This window comes from Poecilia formosa, unplaced genomic scaffold, assembly GCF_000485575.1.
Source record: "Poecilia formosa unplaced genomic scaffold, Poecilia_formosa-5.1.2 Scaffold5, whole genome shotgun sequence".
Lineage (NCBI taxonomy): Eukaryota > Metazoa > Chordata > Actinopteri > Cyprinodontiformes > Poeciliidae > Poecilia > Poecilia formosa.
In genome coordinates, this window is record NW_006799944.1 from 3,217,987 (window position 1) to 3,240,276 (window position 22,290).

At 36.8% G+C, this 22,290-nt stretch overlaps 2 protein-coding genes across 4 annotated transcripts in view; both read left to right on the forward strand.

Annotated features, from left to right (window-relative positions):
• Positions 1-5,677, forward strand: egr3 (early growth response 3). 3 transcript variants are annotated; one of them, XM_007563382.2, is made up of 2 exons: positions 1-523; positions 3,013-5,677. In XM_007563382.2, exons 1-2 carry the CDS (start codon positions 370-372, stop codon positions 4,089-4,091), a joined length of 1,233 nt encoding a protein of 410 aa, XP_007563444.1. In that variant the 5' UTR covers positions 1-369; the 3' UTR covers positions 4,092-5,677. The 3 variants fall into 3 exon arrangements, with proteins under 3 accessions (XP_007563444.1, XP_016532789.1, XP_016532793.1); XM_016677303.1 differs by lacking the exon at positions 1-523 and adding an exon at positions 922-1,052; XM_016677307.1 differs by lacking the exon at positions 1-523 and adding an exon at positions 2,388-2,766.
• Positions 5,678-8,639: 2,962 nt separating this feature from the next.
• Positions 8,640-22,290, forward strand: part of LOC103145813 (bridging integrator 3) — a 33,958-nt gene continuing 20,307 nt past the window's right edge. Inside the window, exons 1-4 of the mRNA XM_007563416.2 lie at positions 8,640-8,746; positions 15,025-15,073; positions 18,050-18,090; positions 21,834-21,895. Coding sequence (XP_007563478.1) covers positions 8,739-8,746; positions 15,025-15,073; positions 18,050-18,090; positions 21,834-21,895 — 160 coding nt within the window. The 5' untranslated portion in view covers positions 8,640-8,738. The remainder of the gene's footprint in view (positions 8,747-15,024; positions 15,074-18,049; positions 18,091-21,833; positions 21,896-22,290) is intronic.

A 22,290-nucleotide genomic window follows, 5' to 3' on the forward strand; every position in this document is an offset into this window, starting at 1 on the left:
TAACACGGGTAGACTGGAGTCCCCTATCCAGCTCCAATAGAGCACGCAGAGCGGCTCCTCTTGTTCAAGCAACACCACCATCATCTCCTCCTCCTCCTTCATTGATTCACAGACTTCAAATTCCCTCACAAGCAGCCTGTCAGCTTCCACAGTGATCAGATTAATAACAATAGGCTGCGAGCGCTCAGAGGAGAGACAACCGGCGCTTCGCGTCCTCCGCGGGATACTTTGGATAGCTACAGCTCCGGGATCCATCCTGCGCCTGCCTCCTGCTACCCTTCGCCCGAGCAGCACCTGTGCGTTTCTCCGTGTGTCTACCTGGATACCTGCGCGCTGTCCTCTGTAAATGTCGGACTGAACATAACTGCTATGACAGGGAAACTAGCGGACAAGATCCCTCTTACCATGAGCAGTTTAATAAACACGATCCCCGACAGTCTCTACCCGGAGGAGGACATCCCCACCTCTATGAATATTTTCACCAGCACGGAGTCTATAAACCACTATTCACAGATGAACACAGGTAAGATTTTTTTTCCTCCCTCGAATTTACTAGCTCTGTTAAAAATGAAGCTCAAAGTGCGATGAGCGGGGATGGCAACAGTTGTCTTCGGACTTGGAGCACCTGTTTGCGCTCCCACTCTGTTGCGCACAAAGGCAGATTCCTTTAGTAGCCCACACTTTAGAGAGGTCAGGTGTGTAAATCACTTGGTATACCCATTGAAACGTAGATATAAGTAGTTACTGTTTCTGATTTTATTCATTTTTTTGTTATTGTTTGAATGTTTTGAGTCAGTATTCCGTTGCCGAAGCGTCAGAATATGAATCACAGCGTGAAAACGCAAACGAACACAACTCATTTCACAACTAAACACGCGGTGATGAATAATTCTAAAAATAATAATAATAATAATAACAATAGCAATAAAAAAATCTGGAAAAGAAGATGTGTTGTGATTTAATTTCTCAAAATCTGAGAATTTTTTTTTTTTCATGGAAGAGTTTTTTGACGAAGATTGCAGAAAATAGATTGACTCCTCTGAATGAAATCGGTAAGTGTGCCACTGCGGTTAGTCCATAGTGTCTCAGATTTGATATCTACTAGCAAAGGGGGGGTCAGCTACTTAAAACAATGACTTTCATTCACAACTCTATTAACACTGTTTTAGTAGGCGTGTGTGGGAGCTTTCTCCTATGTGAAACACGCTCAAAGCGCATGGCCCATGCGCCACCTTATATTTAAGAAATTATAACAGCGGGCATTATTAATTGCATTCGCTTATTTATTTTTTTTAAATAAAACGGTTTTTATACGTCTGTTTGTTTAAATTCTTTCTATTCATTTTGACGCGTACGATGATGCACTGTACAGGCTAATAATATTACAAGAAATCTAAGAGCTAAAGCTTAATCTTTTAAATGAGAGAATAATGCTGAGAAAAATACAAAATCTCTAATTTTCTACCCGTTAATCTTTCAATTTAGCGACTTTCACACGCGGGTTTATTAATCAGAAGTTCTCACCGCCATAAAATGATGGAAACACACGTAGTTTTATTTACCAAGACATAGCCCTCCTTGATTTATCACAGATGTGTGTTTGAATTAAGCATGCGCCAGGTGTTAAAAGAAACATGCTAATTTTAGGCTTAAAATCCATTAAAGTCAAGTGAATCAGGTCATAAGCCCTCTACATTTTTATTTGTTCATGCAATAAAATATAATTATCTGCTTTATTATTGGCTGTAATATTGGCTGTAATCTGTTTCAATTTAACAGAAACAGAGTGTTTCTGTTAAATTGTTAATTTTTGCTAAAGTTTACATCATACAGTGTTAAAATGGTTACTTGTGAGTATTTATTTAATGTAAATAGAGATTAAGCACTAACTGTGATTTAAGAGGAAAAACAGGTGTGTCATTACGAAGAAAGAGTACAGACCTTATTTTGTGCCTAAAATTTTATTTCATTTTCAGGTTAAAATTGAAAAAAAAAAAAAAAAAAAAAAAACAATCTATAAACGTAATGATAAAAAAAATCTCTTAAGGTTTACTTTATTAATTTAAAATCCACAAATAATAAAATGATCCCTGTTTTTTCACAGGTCAAATAATATTTTCTGAAAATATTTTTGTATTGCCTTATTGCTACATGATTTTACCAGCCAAATTTCAGTGGCTTGTAATTGTTGAGAGCAAACATGTCTATATGGATTCATGCAGAGTATAATAGGTTTTCATTTTAAATTCTTATTGTGAAAGAATTATGCTTAAACTGCAATACATTTACCTTTTTGAGCACAACCGTGCCACAAATTCATCACTATTGATAGGTGTGCAATTGTTGTTCATAGCATCTTTGATAAAGAAAAAGAAAGAAAATGAGCACGAGCGAGTGTGTGTGTGTGTGTGTCTGTGTGTAAATGCGATGTTATAACAATAATAGGAGAAAAACATAGAGGAAACACTGAAATCTCCTTACAGATGTTCCTTTTTTTTTTTTTTTTGCAAATGTGTCTCAAATTCCTGAGCATTCTGGATTTGGCGTCTGCCCTCATAATCCTCCCTGCTGTTAAGACATCAAATCTTGCCATTCCTCTTTGGCTGTCCTCCTAAGGGACACAATGACTGGATCACAGGGGGTGTTTAGGTCTTGATTTATGAGAGCTTGTGGGATCTGCAAGAGAGAGAGACACCACTCTCTCAGAGGCAGCACTCAAGTCACTTAACTTCCAGGTCTGACAGGGCTCACGTTTCTTCTTGAACTGTATGGGATTTTTTGTGATTATTCTTTTATCTTTTGTCACCTTTTGAAAAATATGCAACAAGGCTTTATTTTGGGACAAACCAAGAACTGCTAGAAAAAGTTCATTTGGCAAAAATAATGTTAATTATCTAAACTTTTTTTTCTTAGCTTTCTTCTTGGATGATTGGATGATTTTAAGTTCATGTTTTTAGAAACCAGGAGGATATTTTGCTCATTTTCTGTGTTTTTTAATCTTCTTTCATTTAGATAATATCATGGATCTAGGCATGGGAAGCGAGAAGACAAGCTCAGACATACAGTATGGATCCAGCTTCCAGTCCAACCGCAGTGGGCAGACTGTCACGTATCTGGGGAAGTTCGCCTTTGACACTCCTCCTTCAGGTGGCATCGGTGGCTCTGGCTGGTGCCCCGACAACAACATCATAAGCCTCGTCAGTGCGGGCATTTTGGGCGTCTCTCCATCACCCGGCACGGTAACGACGCAGACGCCGTCCTCTGCAGCAAGCATGGGTGGACAATCGTCAGACATGGAGCAGGTATACGGTCCTCCGCTGCCTGCCTATTCCACCTGCAGTGACCTGTACCAGGATCAGGTCTCCTTCCACCACAGCCCCGCCACCAGCACGGCTCTCGCCTACCCTGGAAATGAATATCACTCAACGTCCAAAGCCCCCATGGATGGCAGCCTTTTTTCCATGATCCCTGACTACAACCTTTTTCATCATCAGGGAGAGGTTGGTGTCATGGAGCACAAACCCTTCCAGACCATGGACCCTATCAGAGTCAACCCTCCGCCAATCACGCCGCTGGAGACCATCAGAGCATTCAAAGACAAGCAGCAAATCCACCCGGGTTTCATTGGCGGGCAGCAGCACCCACCCCAGCACCATCCGCCACCTCAGACTCTTACCCTCAAACCCATCCGTCCTAGGAAGTACCCCAACCGTCCCAGCAAAACGCCTGTTCACGAACGGCCACACGCCTGTCCTGCGGAGAACTGTGACAGACGCTTTTCGCGCTCAGACGAGCTCACGCGTCACCTCCGCATCCACACGGGTCACAAGCCCTTCCAGTGCAGAATATGCATGAGGTCCTTCAGCCGGAGCGACCACCTCACCACACACATCCGCACGCACACGGGTGAGAAACCCTTCTCCTGCGAGTTTTGTGGACGCAAATTTGCCAGGAGTGACGAGCGAAAGAGACATGCAAAGGTTCACCTGAAACAGAAGGACAAGAAGCAGGCGGACAAGAGCAGCGGGGCGGCCGGGAGCCACAGCACGCCGCCAGGCTCCTGCGGGGGGCCAGCGGTGGGAGCGTCATGACCATCACTACATGCACATGGACTAGACCCTAGCCAGAGATTATACAGAGACCTGGGAAGTACAGATCACATTCACTATGAAATAAATAGGTGATTCTCTTCTTCTTTGTTTACACTCTGGCTCTTTTCAGTTCCTTCTATTTTGAGATGGACGTCTTTAGTTTAGGTCAGAGGGGAAGGGCTGCTTTCCTCTTGTCTTTTAAAAGCAATTCAGAGCCTCAGCTACTGTAACATAGTGTAAACACAGATATGGGCACTTCAGCACATTCTGCCACAGAGATCTTTGTGTATCACTAGGTTATGAGGTGGATGTGTCATTTTTACAGAAACTGTTTTCATTGAAAGAACGTCAGAATGCATGAGAGAGGCTGAAGAAAGGAGCTCAGTGAGAAGGTGTATTGTCTGGGATGTATGCATTAATATCATTAGGCTGTTTAAAAGTGCAATTGGTTATATTTGTGTATCATCATGATTCTATTAATTGTGGCCCGTGACTGTATTTGTTTTTTGTTTTTTTTATTTTTGTTCAAGTGTAGTGTGTTTTTTTTTTAATATTTGAATGTTTCTTTTGTTTTGTTGTTTTATAATTATTATTTTTAAAGAATGTGCCAAATGTATTGCAGTGATGCAGCCAACGTTGTTCCTTATATTTGTTCCTGATATTTGCCAAACCCAGGAGTGGCATCAGCTTAGCACAGCTGTGGAGACAATAGAAAGATCAGATTCCACACACCAGATTTAGACGAATCTGCACAGTTTGTTTGAATCCAGGTTATTCCAGAATAGGTCACATGAAGCAAATCCCAATGTCTTGTCCTGTTTCGTGCAGAAACATGTCTGCAGCAACTGATGCCTTTGCCAATACTTATTTATTTTTAGTCACTGTGAGACACCCTGTGTGTTGTTTTCCTCCTTTTTAAAACGTGGTTTGACGTTGTGTTACCAAATGTACTTTCTGTTGCTCTTTTTTTTAATATAAATGCTCAATGATACTGTTTATTTTTCATGACTTCTGCAATATGCAATCGAGTACACAGACATATGCCACTCACACGCAAATTAAATCATCTAAGAGCACCGTTGTAGACAGAACAAACTATTTAATTAAAAAAAAAAAAACAGTGGGTTGCCAACGAGACGTTAAAGAGAAGATGAATATGGGCCTTGGCATGTCTTCTCATTTTGTAATGCTTAAACTACCAAAAGATGAGCAGAAAACGGTAAGAGACAAATAATTTTAAAAAAATCAACGTTTACATATTTTTAATTCAGAGACTGGACTGCAAATGTACGTATCCTTCTTTTTGTACAGTATACAAATATGTATGCAGGTAGCTAAAGTAGAAGTTTCACTTTTGTACTAAAATGTCAAATGCACTGCAGTTCAGTATTAAATTGTGCATAAAAGTGCATTCCTTCATGCACACTATGTAAATACAGACGTCTGCATTAACAAGAACTCTCAATTGACTGAATGCTTGTGCAGAAAGTGTCCTAAGATTTTCAGTAAAATATAATATTTTATTGTCAAAATGTTGTAGATCCCTGCAGTATAGTGCCAGATATGTTGTCCTACCTTCCACTGAAAAAAAACTCAGAAAGACAAAAAACAAAAGGATGGCACCATCTGTATGCTTAACAAGGGAGACCAGTTAAAAACAGCACTAATGTGTTCTTTGAATAAACTGCTTTTTTTATTTTGTGTATCTCCATTAAAGAAATATTGGTTATTTTAATTACCACAGCCTCTCGGCAGTATAAAAACACTGGTTATTTGTAAGACATTCTCCTAAATGACTGAACCTATTCATAAACAAAATACATTACGGATCATGCAAATAATTCTCACTAATGACTCCTCACTTACTTTACTCATTTTTAAACTGAAAGAAAAAGGTACTTCTTTTGTCTTTTAGCAAAACATTTTCTGTGAGCCATCAATGACTTCACTTGGATCGTAGTATTTCCATTAATTATTATTAAAGCATATTTGATTTAAGAAAAAAAAGTTAGTTTTACAGGAAAGACAGTTTGCCTTACTTTCACGGAGTTTAAACACTTAAGATTGTTTTACAGGCTTAGTGACAGACATCAAAAGGCATATTTGTGCAATTCAAAGACTGTTTTACATAAGTAATTGGAGGAAATCAATTTTAAAAATTATGAAAACTATAAATAAGAAAGGCAGGAGATGCTGTGATACGCACGTTTGACAAGCAGCAAAGGAATCACACTAAAAGAAAAATTGGTTGGACTGACTTTGTCAAACAGGAAGCATGCTTCCTGACGTTCTTTTAAAACCTGATTCTTAAACTGTATTTTCAAATTTCAAAGAAAACAAGTTTTACTATTTTTTTATTCAACTGTTTTTTTTGTTGTTGTTTGTTTGTTTTTTAACATATTTTATTATTTCATTTGTTGTACTTTTTGACGTAAGAAAACTGCTTAAAAAACAAATACTGTACCCATCAGCACACACAACGACTGGACTAAAGGAGTTTAGGAACTGACTAATGCAGAGGTCAAAGGAAAAGTGCAGACAAACAGTGCCACAGAGAACCCAGTGCATGCAGTAAAGAGCTCTGAAGGCCATCCATTCTTTTTCCTGAAACAGTTTTTACTGCTCTGCTTCCTGGCAAGTATCCACTTATTTTCCAATTAATTTGGCCTCAAAGGTTGTTTTTTTTCTAAATTCATCTACATGGTTAAATGAATAGTCCACCTTGGATTTATGTGAAAAGTTTAAAAGTTTGGACTGCCTACAGCTGTAAATCAATAGGTGTGTAGCACGGAAACCTATAGCTCCACTGCATTTGTTGGACTTTGGCCAAATAAAGTTTCTCCTTCAGCATATGAAATATAAAACCTGACAAACTAACACAAGTCTACAGCACCAAATAGTTTGACAACTATTTTTCCACAATAAAACTGTTATGGACCAGGTTGTATCTGGTAACAAGCAATAACCATATAGGGATCAGAAGACAAAGAATAGACACAACATAAAAGACAATAAGAAAACAAAAGCCTGTCGTTAATGCTAGAGTTATTCGATGTTATGAGTTCAGACTGAAGATCATTTAGACCTTATTTTACCAAAAAATATTTCTATCATGTTAGAGAACATTATGCTTCTGTTGCTTTGTGTTGAAGAATGATGAAAAGGTAGGCAGGGATAACAGCAAGAATATATCAACATCCAAAATGAAGCCATGTAACAATATTTAATCAACCCCACTGTGTCTGTTACACTTTGTTTTGTATGTGTTTTTGTAAATTTTGTAAAACTTATATTATCCCTCCACTACTTGCACTACTTGCTTTCTCAATAGGTTGGCTATTACAACACAGGCTGCACAATTGTCTTCTGTATACCAATTAGGAGGAGGCCATGAGAATTCATGAAATAACTGCTAAACTCAAAACAAACTAATTTAAATGTAATTTTTTTCCACTAATAATTCATTATATTATGTGCTTAATACTCTGCTGGCCAAAAGTAGTTGGCTGAACGGTTTTCAGCTCCATGATGAATTTGTGCCAACATCAGCAGCCATCATTACGCTGAACTGGGTTGCAGGGTTGGCTGATCAAAAACAATCCATGACAATAACTCCAAAGGAGCAACAAATAAACGTAACCCCTGTCTGCTTGTAGCTGAAGGCAACCTTGTGCTAATATTTGTGCATTAATGTTTGATACAGATTTTGTGAAATTGGCCCTGTGCCAGGCACTGAGCTTTGCCTCACTTAAAAACTGAAAGAAAAAAAGAAAAAAAAAAACCTAACATGATTTCAATAACATGTAGATATTATTATAGCAACTCATGTCATCTTATGGACTACAGGGTGGCGTCAGGGATTCAGCAGTGAAGCTGGTGTTAAAACAGAGTCGATGCTCACTGTTTTCTGTTGTGCTGTGTTTCCTTTCATTACCAAAATATCCTTATGTTTGCATGTGCACGGAAAGTGCCACCCAAACTTTCTGGTGGTGGCACTCCCTTTTTTTAAATTTTGCATGAAAAAAGTCACATGGGTAAAAAGGAACAAACCTAACAACAATGCAAGATGGATTACTGGAAACACATTGGGATAACTGTTCTGTTAGCTTTTTTGTTAAAGAAAAGGGGTCTTGTTCAAAGTGTTGTGGATGTCTTTTGCCTATTTAATGTTTTATTACCTTATAATAAGGTCATTTTATGAGGAGCTGAATATTTAAATTAATTTTACTATATCTTTGTGATAGGGAGATGTGCTCCCCTGTTTACCTGGCACTTCAGTTTGTTGTAATGCAAATGTTTTGTTATTTCTATGTAAGTACTTGAATAAAGAAATATATAACTTGCCTTGTGCTTTCCTGGTTCTCCACGTTTCCTGCAAACACACACACACACAATTAAAAGAACGTCATAAACAAACCATTTGATAACAAAACAATTATTTTATGAGTTAGTATATTCAATACGCCACATCTATAACATTTGCTTAGCTCTGTTCATTATATATATAAAAAAACAACCTTAGAGGAAACTGAAGCGTGTCGGCTGAAGTAACTTCCTGTTGAACGCTCGCCAATGGAGTGACGGAAAGCGATGTTTCTGAGGAGATAACACTATTAACCAGGCCCAACGGAATAAAAGTCACTCAAAATGAACTGGTATGTATCTCTGCCACATTCTAGACGTGTTGCTTATGAATAAATTGTAAGTCGAGCCATTTTCCGTAATTACCGAGGAGCGAATAATCGCCTGGGGCTCCGGCTATTTCCTGGAAGCGCTAGCCAAACTACACTAGCAACGGAGTTAGCTTTAGCATTTAAACTCCGTGACTCACAAATATAACCTTTTCTGGTTGGGTTTATCCTTGTTAATTTGACCTAAGGTAGTCTAAAGCACATAAAACACTCGTTTATGATAGAATAGTTTCTAGCTGTATTTAGTGTCGTCAACTTTAAGTGACTCTGTAATAAGTGTTTACCTAGCTATTATTACAGTGTTTCTTAGCCAACAGTTCCATACTGGTAACTTAGTACTCGACAACGAATCATATAAATATATAAACAATCTCCAAGATATTAATAGCCATTAATATCTTGGAGATTGTGCGTCTGCTGGTACCTTCAAGTTTTAGGGATTTAAAGAAGTTCAGGTAGTGTTTCAAAGAGAATGTACATTTGTTGTATCTAGTGGTCAGGGCAGCAGGATCGGTGCAGATCCATTATGGTTCTCGGAACCCACTGTCCTGTAAGTTTTAGAGGTTCTTTGGTTCATCATACCTGAATTATATTGAGTAGCCAATAACAAACAGGTGCTGAAAGTAATGGCACACAGGTGAGATAATTAGAGCATTTGACTTAAGTTACCATCCTTATGCCAACTTAAATACCACATTAGTGTAAATGCAGTGTTTCCCCTCTTCCTGATTTCCTATTGTTTTTGTATCGGTGTCATACTTAAGTGTTTCAGAACATCAAACCAATTTAAATGTTAGTCAAAGACAACACAAGTAACAGCAAATACCATTTTTAAATGGAGGTGTCGAGGGCGTAATCCAAATTCCACACCACTGCAAGTGTGAGTGACATGTCAAAATTATATATATTTTTTGCTGTAAAATCACAATAATTATTTTGGCATGATTTCCCTACATAACATTTTAGCTCTTAAATAAATTTTAAAAAAAATACCCCAACTTTTTTTTTTTTTTTTTTTTTAGCTCTTAAATAAATTTTAAAAAAAATACTACACAGTGTTTCTTACTATATTCTAATAAATTTGGACAATTTCTCCAAATGTTGCCAAGAACTATCAAGATTTAAGAAAATATTCTCATTCTTGGGGTATGCATTACAGTAGGAACATTTTATGCAGAGGTAATTTAACAATTCATTATAATTTTTCCACATCAGTGTTATCATGATTAGTTGTAGCTGTAATAGTAGCAATGTTTTTTTATAATTTCATCACTCTTTGACAAACACACTCAGAATGTCTCCTATATTAAATGAATTATGTCAGGGATACATTATAGTCTAACTCTTAACACACAATTCACCCAACATTGTGACTGTTATTTTATGACCAGAGAGCAAACTGATTGTCTTTATGCTATTTAAAGTTTAAAGTACTTTATACCTGGATATGGTTGTTATTATGAAGTGCATTGATGCTATGAGTAGTTATGTAAATAGTATAATTATCTGGCATTCAAGTGTAATCAGACCCTTGGTTACAGTGCTAACAGTCAAATCCGAACACCAGGTAACAAGCAGCTCCGGGAAGAGAAAGGCTGTCATCCTCAATGCATCGCACCAGTCATTTGAGGGACGCCTATTGGTCTCCCGAAAAACGATACAAACCTGGATCAATCTATGAATTAGAATACCCTGGACCGAACTTGAAAGTTGGACATTGTGCTGCTAGCCCTTAGCATTAATCAACAACTCAAAAGCAGAATTGAGAGCGTTGTGCAACACAAATAATCAAGCGACCGGAACACAGTGCACTTAATAGTAAAACATAATTTATCAAAGCTGCAAAGCAGATAATTTGCCTCAAGGAATTGTAATAATCAGGATACTCGAATCATTTGTAGAATTGATACAATTCTCTTTGATACAACAGTGTAGTTTCTGTATAGGTCTATCTCTGCCAGTTCCCGATCGGATGGCCCACAGTGTGAAAGTGTTTTGCCTCTATACGTCACTGAACTCGATCCATGTAAATGGAAATGGATTGTTAATAATAAAGTGAGTTGAAGCAAATTGAGCTTGGCAATGTTGCACTTCTTTTGGTTTGTGTCATTCACTCTTCATTATTCATGAATGCTGCACAAGTGGAAACAAAGAGAAACAAACCTTTTTCCATACAATTGTGACGTATATGCATAAGAACTAACTTTACAGTGTTGTACACATTCTTGGTGTCATGCCGTCATTCACTTCGGCTTAACAGTAATGACTGGCAAGCAGGACTTTTGCCATCATGTACTGCCAACCAGAAGGTCAAGAGTGGACAGCTCTGTCACTGAAAGGAACCCTTTATTGCCACTGCTGACTGATGCATTCCAGCATGGCCTGCACACTAGGGTTTATGACGTAAGAGGTTTGACTTTGGGGTCATCATCAAAACAATTCCACTTCCCAACATCTTCAACCAGCCCTCTGTGCTCCATGGAATATCTAAGGTCAAATGATGCCGTATCTCTCTAATGGTGTACACATTTGCAGTTATAGTGAAAAGCCATTGGGTTTTCCAGCTAGTACATAATGTGTCCCCAATAAAGAAGACTGTTACGTCTTTGTTCTTGCCTACGTGCTTACGTGACGGTGGTGACGTGTATCCTATTACAGCAGACATCAGATACCTCTTTAATTGCTTGTTGGTTAACTTGTTAATGGTTCAAAATGAATCAAGGAAACATTATACTCTCTTTTTTTGTTCCTGAAGAAAAGCTGCACAAAATATTACCAGAAACACTGTATATTAGAGTTCTTAAGTTCTCATGATTGTTGAATATTTATTTCCATTTATTCTTGTTCATATTTACATAAAAAAGCTAACTGATGGTAGAGACGAAATGGCTACCTTGGTTCAAAGTATACCCCTTTTTATAATGAATTGACAGTTAAAACCCTGTTCATTTACCACAATGCTAATATAAAAAATTCTGGCCTTTTGATTTTTCAACCAACAGTGTCAGACATTGCGATTAATAGATGTTTCTTTGACATCTATTAATCGCAATTAATAGATGTGATTTTTTTTTTACAAATATAAAAAAATTGTTGCATATGCTTAATAAAAGTAACCCTATCGTGTTACATTTTCTTTCAATTGCATAAATACAGGGAAACTTAGATTTTTTAATCCATCCATCCATCCATCCATTTTCTGAACACCCTTGTCCCTCAGTGGGGTCGGGAGGGGTGCTGGTGCCTATCTCCAGCTAACGTTCCGGGCGAGAGGCGGGGTCCATCCTGGACAGGTCGCCAGTCTGTCGCAGAGATTTTTTAATCAAGGTTGTCATACTCTGATAATCGCCCACTAGACCATGACTAAACCAGTTATCATAATTTAGAAACAATACATTCAGAATATTGCTGAGAGTGGATAAGTGACTGATTGAAATCATTAAAAACACTACAGTTATAACAGCAATAATAACAATAATTTCAGTTAGTTATAATGTACTTTGCATACCTTCTGACACTGCTTTGAAAAAGACAGCGATAACTCGTGATGATCCAAAGTGCAGTTACATCTCTGGCCAACAATTTGTTTAACTTAAAATTAGGACTTCAGAATATTGCAAATATATCAGAAGTGCAATATCAGTATCATTATTACTCGTGGCTGATATATTCCAAGTGTTATGAAGTTGCATTTTTCATTCTAATGGACAGATTCTCACAGCTGAAGACACTGGACACAAACAACACCATCCAAAATGCTAAAGGTCAGAGAGTGTAGGAAGCATAGTTGAGAAAGTAGGTATATATTGCACCTGACATCGTCATCGCAGTTTTTACCAATATTATTGCAGTCGCAACATTTTCTACTATTGGGCAGCCCTACTCAAAATATTCCTGTGTTAAACTCTGTTGTGGCTTATTCTGTGTCAGTTGTTCTTGGTTCACAAGACCAGATTCACAAATGTTTCTCAATGTGGGAGGCCCAGCTGAAATATTGTTGTGTTAGTGAGCTTTAGAAATGATCAGCAGAGTCTGCAATCCTCCTTTTTTTATCACATTCTTTCTGTTTGCTCTTTTCACTTTCAAAGCACATTTCACTCTGTTTCTTTTCCACATATTACAGTTTGAGTTTATTTTGTTTTTTTAAAGAATCACTAACAATCTTAACCAACAAAATTTTTAGGTAAAACTAAAATTCCGTGTCTTCTTTGTGATCAGACTAACACTAAAACCAAGACATTTATTGTTTTACAGTGCTTTGATAGAGCTTAAAGGGATGTTTGCAGTTTTCCTATTTAATTCTTCTAAACAGTTCAAATGCAGTTTCGGAGTTGGATTTTTGCAATAAGTACTTTTAGATACAAAACTCATCCAGCAGGAAAATATTTTAGTTCGTTTTTATAAAACCATAAAATTTCTTCCTTGATAGGTAAAATTATTATTGTTTCTTTGTCAATTAGGAATTTTTGTATTAGACATAGGATCTAGGAATAAAATTAATCTTTCTCGTATACAGGTTATTGTTCCAAATATCTTCAAAATATAAAACACAAAAGCATTTCTTTAATTCACTTTTGTCATATTTCGTAGCTATTACAAAGGGTACAAGTCATCGTTTAAACTAAAAGGTCAACAAAGTTCTCATGATTCATGAAGACGTGACATACATGTGGTGAAATTGCCACTTGGAGATACCTAAACTCATGAAGTACACTGGTTATTATTAGAATCTGTATATAGCAACAGTTGGACTCAATCAATGAGATTCCCAAATGGCGGTTTAGCTTCATCTCTTACATTGGGAAAACTTATTGCAACATAGGAAGTGAACGTGGGAGGTTGATGTCATCTCTAGTTTCGGGAGAACGCTACTTGGTCCCCAGCCAGCGTTTATACTCAAGCCCATCTCTGCCAAATTATGTCGCTGTTGTGTTCAGGAATGCCCTACAAATCTAACAGACGGCTACGCTAACATGACACTGTTGTATATCTTTCAGGTAATCAGAAAAAGGTGAGTCATGTGAAATGTAGCTGACGAATTTCATGAGTTTTATCCACAGCGGCTCACGCAAACTAGAGTAACAGCAAGTGAACCCACTTTTTTTTTCAAATAAAAACAAAAACATGTTTATAGTGAAATGACTAATGTATTAGTTTAAATCGTAACTAAAAACAAGAGGAATACAAATAAAATCCAATGGGACCCATAAAATAAACGGTGCTTCCAAATGAAATATTGTCCTCACTCATACTTGAAGCATTAGTGACATCAGCATACTGTTTTGGCTGCATTAATTCTGCTGTTGTTTGACCAAGTTGACCCATATAATTTGACAAAAGCTGTCTTCAAAAAGCTCTTTCTCACTGAAGCGTATTCTGATTGCACAACGAGGCCTTACATCACACCCTCACTTTTCCATCTCATTAATCTACACACCTTTCTTCTGACGCAGCTGCTGCCTCTCCCTGCCTTTCACCAGCTACTGGCCATCGTTTAGTGTAGATTTTACACCATTGGTGGCATATCAGTGAAAGTGTGCAAAGACCTTTGTAAAATGTGTTTTTATTTTTACCTTTTTTTTGTGAACCTCAAGAACACTATGCCTGGCACCAGCTCATTAAGGCAAAGGACAGAGTTTTGAACTGTGGATTAACAATAGTGTTTTACCAAGAACGGTTCTGTTTCTTTTTCTTTCATCAAAAACAGCCCCAAGGATCTCTTTGTGGTTCAGTGCCTGTATATCAGATGCTTCACTTTATTATGAAAAGTGCATGCTTGATACAATTTGCGCAAAAACACAAAATGTTGTGCTGTTTCTTGGCGCTAATTGCCACTGTCTTTTTGAGTAGTAGCTCATGGGTTCCTGCCTGACATTCAGGAGAAGGCATAATACCCAAATACACAATAAGCATCTGTGTTTGATTGCCAGCTGGGGTCATCATGCAGCGCAACCACACAGAGAAGAGGGTACAACCACTTCTGTTGAGTGATATCCATTTGCTGTGGAAGCCAGATGTGATCAGCGATGACATGAAGTTAATGTACATGGCACTGACTGCTTGTTTGAGAAGAATAGAGATTAACAGCCTCCTTCCGTCTGCATTAAGGAATCCTCAGACCAGTGCTGACCTCTGCTCAGACATCATGTCGCTGATGACAATCTTAGCATTCAGTGATCTCACCTTTTTGGTGGTCATTTTTGTCTGTCACCTCTCATTGCTTTTTTTTTGTGTCATTCCAGGATGCCGTTCAAGATTGGACAGCCGAAGAAACAGATAGTCTCTAAAACTGTAAGTCTCTAAAGCAAACATTTAACAGCTGAAGTGTTGTTATTTATCTGTTTAGGTAGTTCTTTTAATTTTCACTAATTTAAAAATATATCACACAAATATTGTCATATTGGAGCTAGAGGAATTTTTGGAAAGCAATTTGTCAGAGTCATGTCAGGGCGACAGAGTTGATTACCTTGAAGTTGCACCGAGTGGGTGTTCCCCTTAGTAGCAAAACCACTTCCACTGTAATGGGTCTGTGGCCCAGCAGTCCCTGTAAGACTGGGTTTCCAGCTTCCTGTGCCATCCAAGGTAAAAACCATGGAGTGGGTTACACGCAGCCCCGTCAGATGATCCACTTGTGACATTGTGTGAACTATTTCCTGTATTGTTTTTGCCCCTGTGTTTAAATTCAGAAGCCCACAAAACCACAAGACAGGAAGCCATTATGGTTGTGTAACTTGTTCGACATGTTTCAAAGTGGCGATGGACAAGCCATCCAAATGCCTAATTAGAACCAATTTGCATTTGTGTGTAAGTCAACTCAGTATGTCCGCCTTCTTCAACAATGCTGTCTGGCGTTGGCATTCTGGTGTGACTAGAAATAAAAATAAAATCTATAATAGCAACTAGAAATTTTTCGGTTGACCACCTAAGTAGTATTTAAAGAGAAATTATAAAAAAAACAAAATAATTATACAGGTTTTTAAAATCTTAATTCACAGGTTTAATAGTGTTTGAGGGTAGATTCAATTAATGTTGTCACCATTGCTAATGACAGATAAAAAAAATTAATCTATCATTTTTAAAAATATAAATCTAGATGCTTAATTTCCAATTAAGTTGTCTTTTCCCCGGGCGTGTCTAATGCTCTTGAATGGGCTTGGGGGAAACAACTACAATACATGTTTAAAATGAGTTAATAATCTAATCTAAATTGCAGTAACACCTTTTGAATGCCATACATAACTGCGTCATTAATTGTTATATAATTTCTATAGGACAGTCATAGAGTCAGGGTACACCATACTTGGTCCCAGTATGCGTAGCATCGAGAGAACCGTCTAAAATTATGCGACAACTGGAGTGCAGAACCTAAAAACAACTAGTATTATTAATGAAGGAGATGAGTGTCTAAATGGACAAACTTTTCTTTATTCAGACACATTTGTCCAAAATATGCTGGTAAGGAAACATAAATGCAACTAATTCCAAAGAAAGTATTGATGATGTATTGCAAAGTAGCAAAATCAAAAAACTTGTATATGTGATGATTGTTAACCAAACTGTGTAAAGTGATTGATTTTTAGCTGCTTGATGAATCAATCTATTTTTCTTCTAACACAGTTAAAGTAGCTTGTAGACCACCAGTATACTCGATATTTACTTTTTTCTTTCTTCTGTTCTGAAAATTCCTGACAAACTTCATCCTGTTGTAGTTTTTGGTGATTAAATGTAGCTGACTGGTAGACCTGTATATGTGAAAATTTGTCAACATTAATGTTTTTAGTGGACACATTTGTATGAATATTTCTTTTTTTTAATTTCTTAAACCTTTTAACAATAGTTGCAGCTGTTTTTTCCAAACCGCTGTAGGTGCAGAGTAGTCCCTGGCTGTATTCTGCAGCACTACTAGTGTGTTTTTTTTGTGTGTTTGCGTGTGTGTGTGTGTGTGCGTACGCTGCATACCAGTTTATCTTCAGTCATTGTTCCATTCAAAGCAACCAAGGCAGATAAAGCGTCTGTCTCACTGTTAAATAAGCCAGGTTATATAAGCTTTCAAAAGTGGTTTTAAAGTATTCATGTACTTTAATTTAGGTGGAAAAATAGCAGTTTGGACACTCTGTCTGGCTTTGTTGCAAATCACAGAAACACAAGTACCATGCATGACCATATGATGAGATCACCCCGTAAGGGCCGCTGATGAGCAGACAGAAGTGACAATGAACTGTAGGTTTTTTAAAGCCGCTGAATGCCAGCGTCAGAATCAGATCTGGTATCCGTCCGCTACGTTCTCCAGTGGATAAATGCTTCAGGTTTCAGTTTTAGTTTGCTTGATAAACTCTCTGCCTGTATGTGTTAGTGCGCAGACTTCACTAAGCCGACCACTTCGTTTTTATTTCCATCGGTTTTAATCGCTTATCCTTTTTGATGTTAAATTTACATCTTAATAAATTAAACAAACTCATAAACAATAAATACAGGTAATAAAAATAAATCACTGGCAGGTTGCATGTAATTTGATGCTACAGTTTTTTCTTTCTTTCTTTTGAAGTTACACTTATTACTGAACTAAGGACATTGTTTGCTTATATCCCTTTTGGTCTCATCATATTTAACATTCTGAATTTCCACTCAGGGATTTTTGTCATCGGGAGCATGATATAAAATGTGTAAACCTTCATTCAACTTTTTATTTTGTGGTACATAGTAAATGTACCAGTTCATTGTAAAAAGTAATTCAAACTGAAATAAGACATTGTCAATGGGTTTAATCAATTGTTTGAAAGATTAGGTGAGAAAAAATGCTTAGCCAGCCATATTATGTTATAATTCAACTTTAGCTCTTCTTATGTATCGCTTGTACTTCATTGGAGAAGAAAAAAAAACAAAAAAAACAGACCGAACACGCAGTTGAGTGCCTCATCAATGTGTATTTGTAATTACAAGACAGTCACAGAATGATCTTCTTGACAGTATCACTACTCTCCATTATTTTGCTGCACCCACTTTCCAACACTAGCATCACATGCACACTGCAGTTTGGTTAACTAAGCACCTCTTTCACTAAATTAAAAGCGTAATATTCAAAAAAATTATTTTAACATGTCTCTTTTCTACATATCTGCACTTGGCATGACAATGAACTATACCCAGATTAAAAGGTTTAAAATCTGTTATAGAGTCATTGAATCTGCCCTATTGGTTTAATTAACTTTTGATACTATTATACTCTTTTTCCCATTTTAAGTTGACTGCCTCTTATTTCTTTTTTAGGTTGAAAGAGACTTTGAGCGCGAATATGAAAAGCTCCAGAAGTAAGTTTGCTTATACAAGCACTGTCAATAGAGAACATTGATATTTTATGTGTAGCATTTTTATCTAGTTGGATTGTATCATTCTAGTATTACTTTTATTTGCAGTAACATATGCCTGTTTTGTTAATCATTATGATTAAAATTATTAAGGGCAAGTTTGTGAAACAATGTTTTGTGCCATTGCTTTGGTGAACGGTGGTTTCTTGCTCACCAAATCTATCTTATTTATATTTTTATTACTGTTAGTTTTCCTTTTTTCTGCATGAAATTTTTATTGGCTAAATATTTTCATTATAGTGTCAAGTTTGTAAGCATTTCAAAAGTATTGTTCAAATTTGACTGGTTTTGTGTTGTATACATGATGATGTACAAAGGTTTCTGATCATTTTACATAGTTTTAAAAATTATAATTTGTTAGAAGTCGCTATTTCAATGTGTTTATGAAACTGAAGAGACAGAAATATATAGCACTTAAAATCTCAAGATCACTGCATGCAGAAACTCCCTGAGGGCCCTGAAAAATGAGTGGGAGCACAGCTTTCCACTCAGGTTTTGTTGAGTAGGAGGGCCCTTTATCAGGAAGGTGTGGTACCAATAAACCTTATAGATGAGTCAGAGCAGCGGGCATGTGCAGACATTTAGGTTCTCCACCCTAGAGATCCATATCAACACATCGCGGTGCATCCATGGACTACAGGCAAAACACTTTCTGACATTTATCCTATCTGCATTTTGGCAAGTCATGCCTGCCTTGTGCAACTTTTTGAATGGTTATCAGATAAAAAATGTTTGCTTTTTTTAATAATCATATTATATTTTTTGATAAGTATATTTTATTGGTATTTGTGTTATGACATTTTTAGTAATGTTATACTATAAGTTTAATGGAAATATAAATTTTATAATGATTTGCTGAAAAATCAGTTATTAAAGCCATATATGTAGGCACATATAAAATAAATTAGATATACTGCAGTATAACACTGGAACAATAGGTTTTGAACTTGATTTTGACCTTTAATTTAGTCTTTTAAATCCAAAATGTCTTGTTTTTGTTTGTAGCCTGACATATGGCATACATGAATGTTTAAATCACATCCAGTCTGATGCAGCAGCAGGTTATACCTTATTTCAGGAAATATTGACAGCAAGGCTTTAAACAAAAGGCCCTTGCTCATCATAAGGGGCTCCAAAGATAACATTCCTCTGTCCCAAGCTATGTTGAATGAGAGTTTAACTCCACCTACCGACTAACTAACAAATGATGACAGTAACCATCCAGTCTTAAACAGAGCAATTGATAAAATCAGGATCCATGATGATGACTTAAAATAAATCTGACATGCATTTCCAAATGTTTTTGAATCTCTACTACATTGGATGCCACCCAGGGCATCGGTGCTATAAGTGCTTTAAAATAAGTGCAGTTTCATAAAGATTGTGGCTGCACAGGCCTACCATGGGTGCATTGGTGCAAAGAGTAGCAGAGTTACCAGTAGGTCACCCTATTAGCACCTTCTGGAAAGAGAGTCAAGGCGTTCACCTGGTAGTCATTCAGAAAGGGTCTCTCACTGTCACCGAGTAGAGAGGACAGCAGTATTGTGGAGACGTTGCAATGGAGGAGGTGGTAGAAAAAGGCAAAATTGTGAGTGTATGGACACTGGTCTTAAGCAGTTCTGGCTTATTTACACAACAAAATGGCTTTACCCATCATCCTGCAACTTCAACTTGAATTCCCTAGCCTCATATTTTGATGCTTTTCCATTGCAGGAATCTTTTAAGGAAGTCTCGTAGTTTTCTGTTAGTTTTTCTCCTGGCTACATTCCCACTGTAGGAACCTGACCAAAAGAAATACATCCCCAAAACGACCCTAAAAGGAAGGCAGCACTTTTCGGATGAACTCTTAGCTAAAGTGAAGCCTTGTGGTGGGATGGTGCTAATTATGTTTAACTGGTTGAATGTCCACAGCATTTAATCTCCTGGTTTTTTCTAACTGGAGTTCATATTCCCTGCTAATTTTCATTAGCGATATCCTGCATTTTTATTTGCAAACAGCATTTAAACCCATCCAATCCCTGCTGAATATCACACAGACAGGTTACAGAGGTTTCATTCAAGTACAAAGATAAAATCTGCCAACCTTAGTGAAAAGCTTTAATTAAAGGAGCCAAGGACTTTTGCTTTCAGGGTAAATGCACACAAAAGAAGGTAACACTCTCAGTAAGGCATTTTCAGACTTTTAACAGGTAAACTAAGAATAGTTTTTAGCGTTTATGTTCTGAAATGCAGATTAACGTGATCACATCTCACCAGGATTGTGGATTATTTTCACATTTTAAGTGGAGCAAAAGTAGTAGTACAAAATTTCTTTTAGTTGGAAGTGATTTGAATTTGACGTCGGATCGTAAACGCTATTGGGGTATAGAATAAAGATCTTGTGACATTAATTTCAAGAATTCATAGTCAAAATGTGCCTTTTGGATTTCTGACCTCAAGTTGCTCTGTTTCCAGTTTAAAGAATAAATAACTTTTATTAGATTAGATTTTTCTGTTTTTCTTCTTTGCCTTTAATATTGTTGGGTGCTTATAGTTGTTGCATTTAAACAGATATATGATGAAGGCAATATTTCTTAACGTTTATTGCATTGTCAGTAGCAGGTGGAACTCAAAATACTTGTAATATATTGGCTGTTTGGAAAGATTACTCATGGTTTCTTGTTTTAATGCTGCTTGGTTGTACATTCAGATGTCCTCAACAGGTGGTTAATCCCTGTTAAATTTTCACACAGGGCTGGAGCCGTTTGCTTTTTTAAAATTTGTAATTGAATTCATTGTTTAACAAAGTCTCTTCTGTTTGGTAAGGTTATCTTTCTCTGACATGAAAACTTGATGATGACCTGAAAGAACTTAAGTGTGACAACGAAGCAAGTACAGAAGAAATCTATAATCAGTCAAATACCTTCACACAACACTGAAAATAAATAATTAACAAATTATAATGATCTTATAAGTTTTTTTAAAATAATTTATGACTATATTAAGCACCTGCTAATGTGTCGATTTACCTTTCTATGGAATTATCTATCAGCTGCTGGATATTTGAAGCTCTAAAATTATTTCCTCCATTTTCAAGATCCAATTTCTCAAATCTTTTGCATTTTTTCTCATGTTCTTACACCATAAATCCAACATTTTAGGCTTGCAGTTATGGTGTTCTTCATTTTTATGATATAGTCCTATAAATAGATGGAAGTGAGCCCCGACATCATTGCATTTTTTGTCAAATCAAGAGAAGTGATGTGATATAGCTGTCTCTTGGGAGATCCTAAACCCCCTTTTTGCCTTAATTGATATAATGAATGGCATGTGTTTTCATACTCACTAGTCTGGTAATTGCCTTTTTTAACAGCATCAGTGTAATATGTGGAGTGGAATGATTGAAGATGTTAATGTTTTAGAGCAGAAATGTAGTTTACAGTGCTAAAAAGATTCCCAGTACTGGTAATTAGCCAACAGATTTTATGTGGAGGCAATGAAATGTTTAATTTTTTTTCTTGAACTATATTTTGTTTTAAATTAGTTTCATTTTCTATGTTTCATCTGTTTTGATTTATACATGAACAAGTGAAAAGGAACTTATTTTCTACATAGATTTTTTTTCCTGCACACTTGGTCCCAGATATAATTTTTTATTGCAGTAGATGAGGAGTTATCTGATAAATGTTCTCCTTCTTCTCCAACAGGCTTGAGGATCAGACAAAGAAGCTTCACAAAGACATGAAGAAAAGCACAGAGGCTGATTTAGGTGTGTTCTGGTAAAATACTTGTCTTATCATTGGAGTTTTCCATTCAGATCCATCCACTTGTTTCCCAACGTACTGGATGTTGCTTAGCAGGTTTTACCAGGATCGTAACATGCAAGTGTTTTTTTTTTTTCTTTTGTTTTTTTTTTTCTTGTGGTGTGCTAACGACGTGACAAATAAAACAAAAGGTGCTTCCGTCTAAATCTTCCTTTTCAAACTCTTCTACAATCTTGTTGCCATTGTATTTCATCTTACATTTAGTGCACTGCTCAGTTTTGGCTTTGATTTGTATATCGTCTTTGCAATCATTTGTTTTTGCACTTGTCTGCAACAGCAACCATGTTTACTCAACATGTATTTGCTATTTTTTTTTGGTTTTGGATTTGTGTGTTTGTGA

Excerpts from the sequence above, each read along its gene's own strand:
- egr3 (XM_007563382.2), top strand. The coding sequence starts at position 370 with ATGACAGGGAAACTAGCGGACAAGATCCCTCTTACCATGAGCAGTTTA. Across the intron at positions 524-3,012 it reads CTATTCACAGATGAACACAG|ATAATATCATGGATCTAGGC; the intron begins GTAAGATTTTTT and ends TCTTTCATTTAG.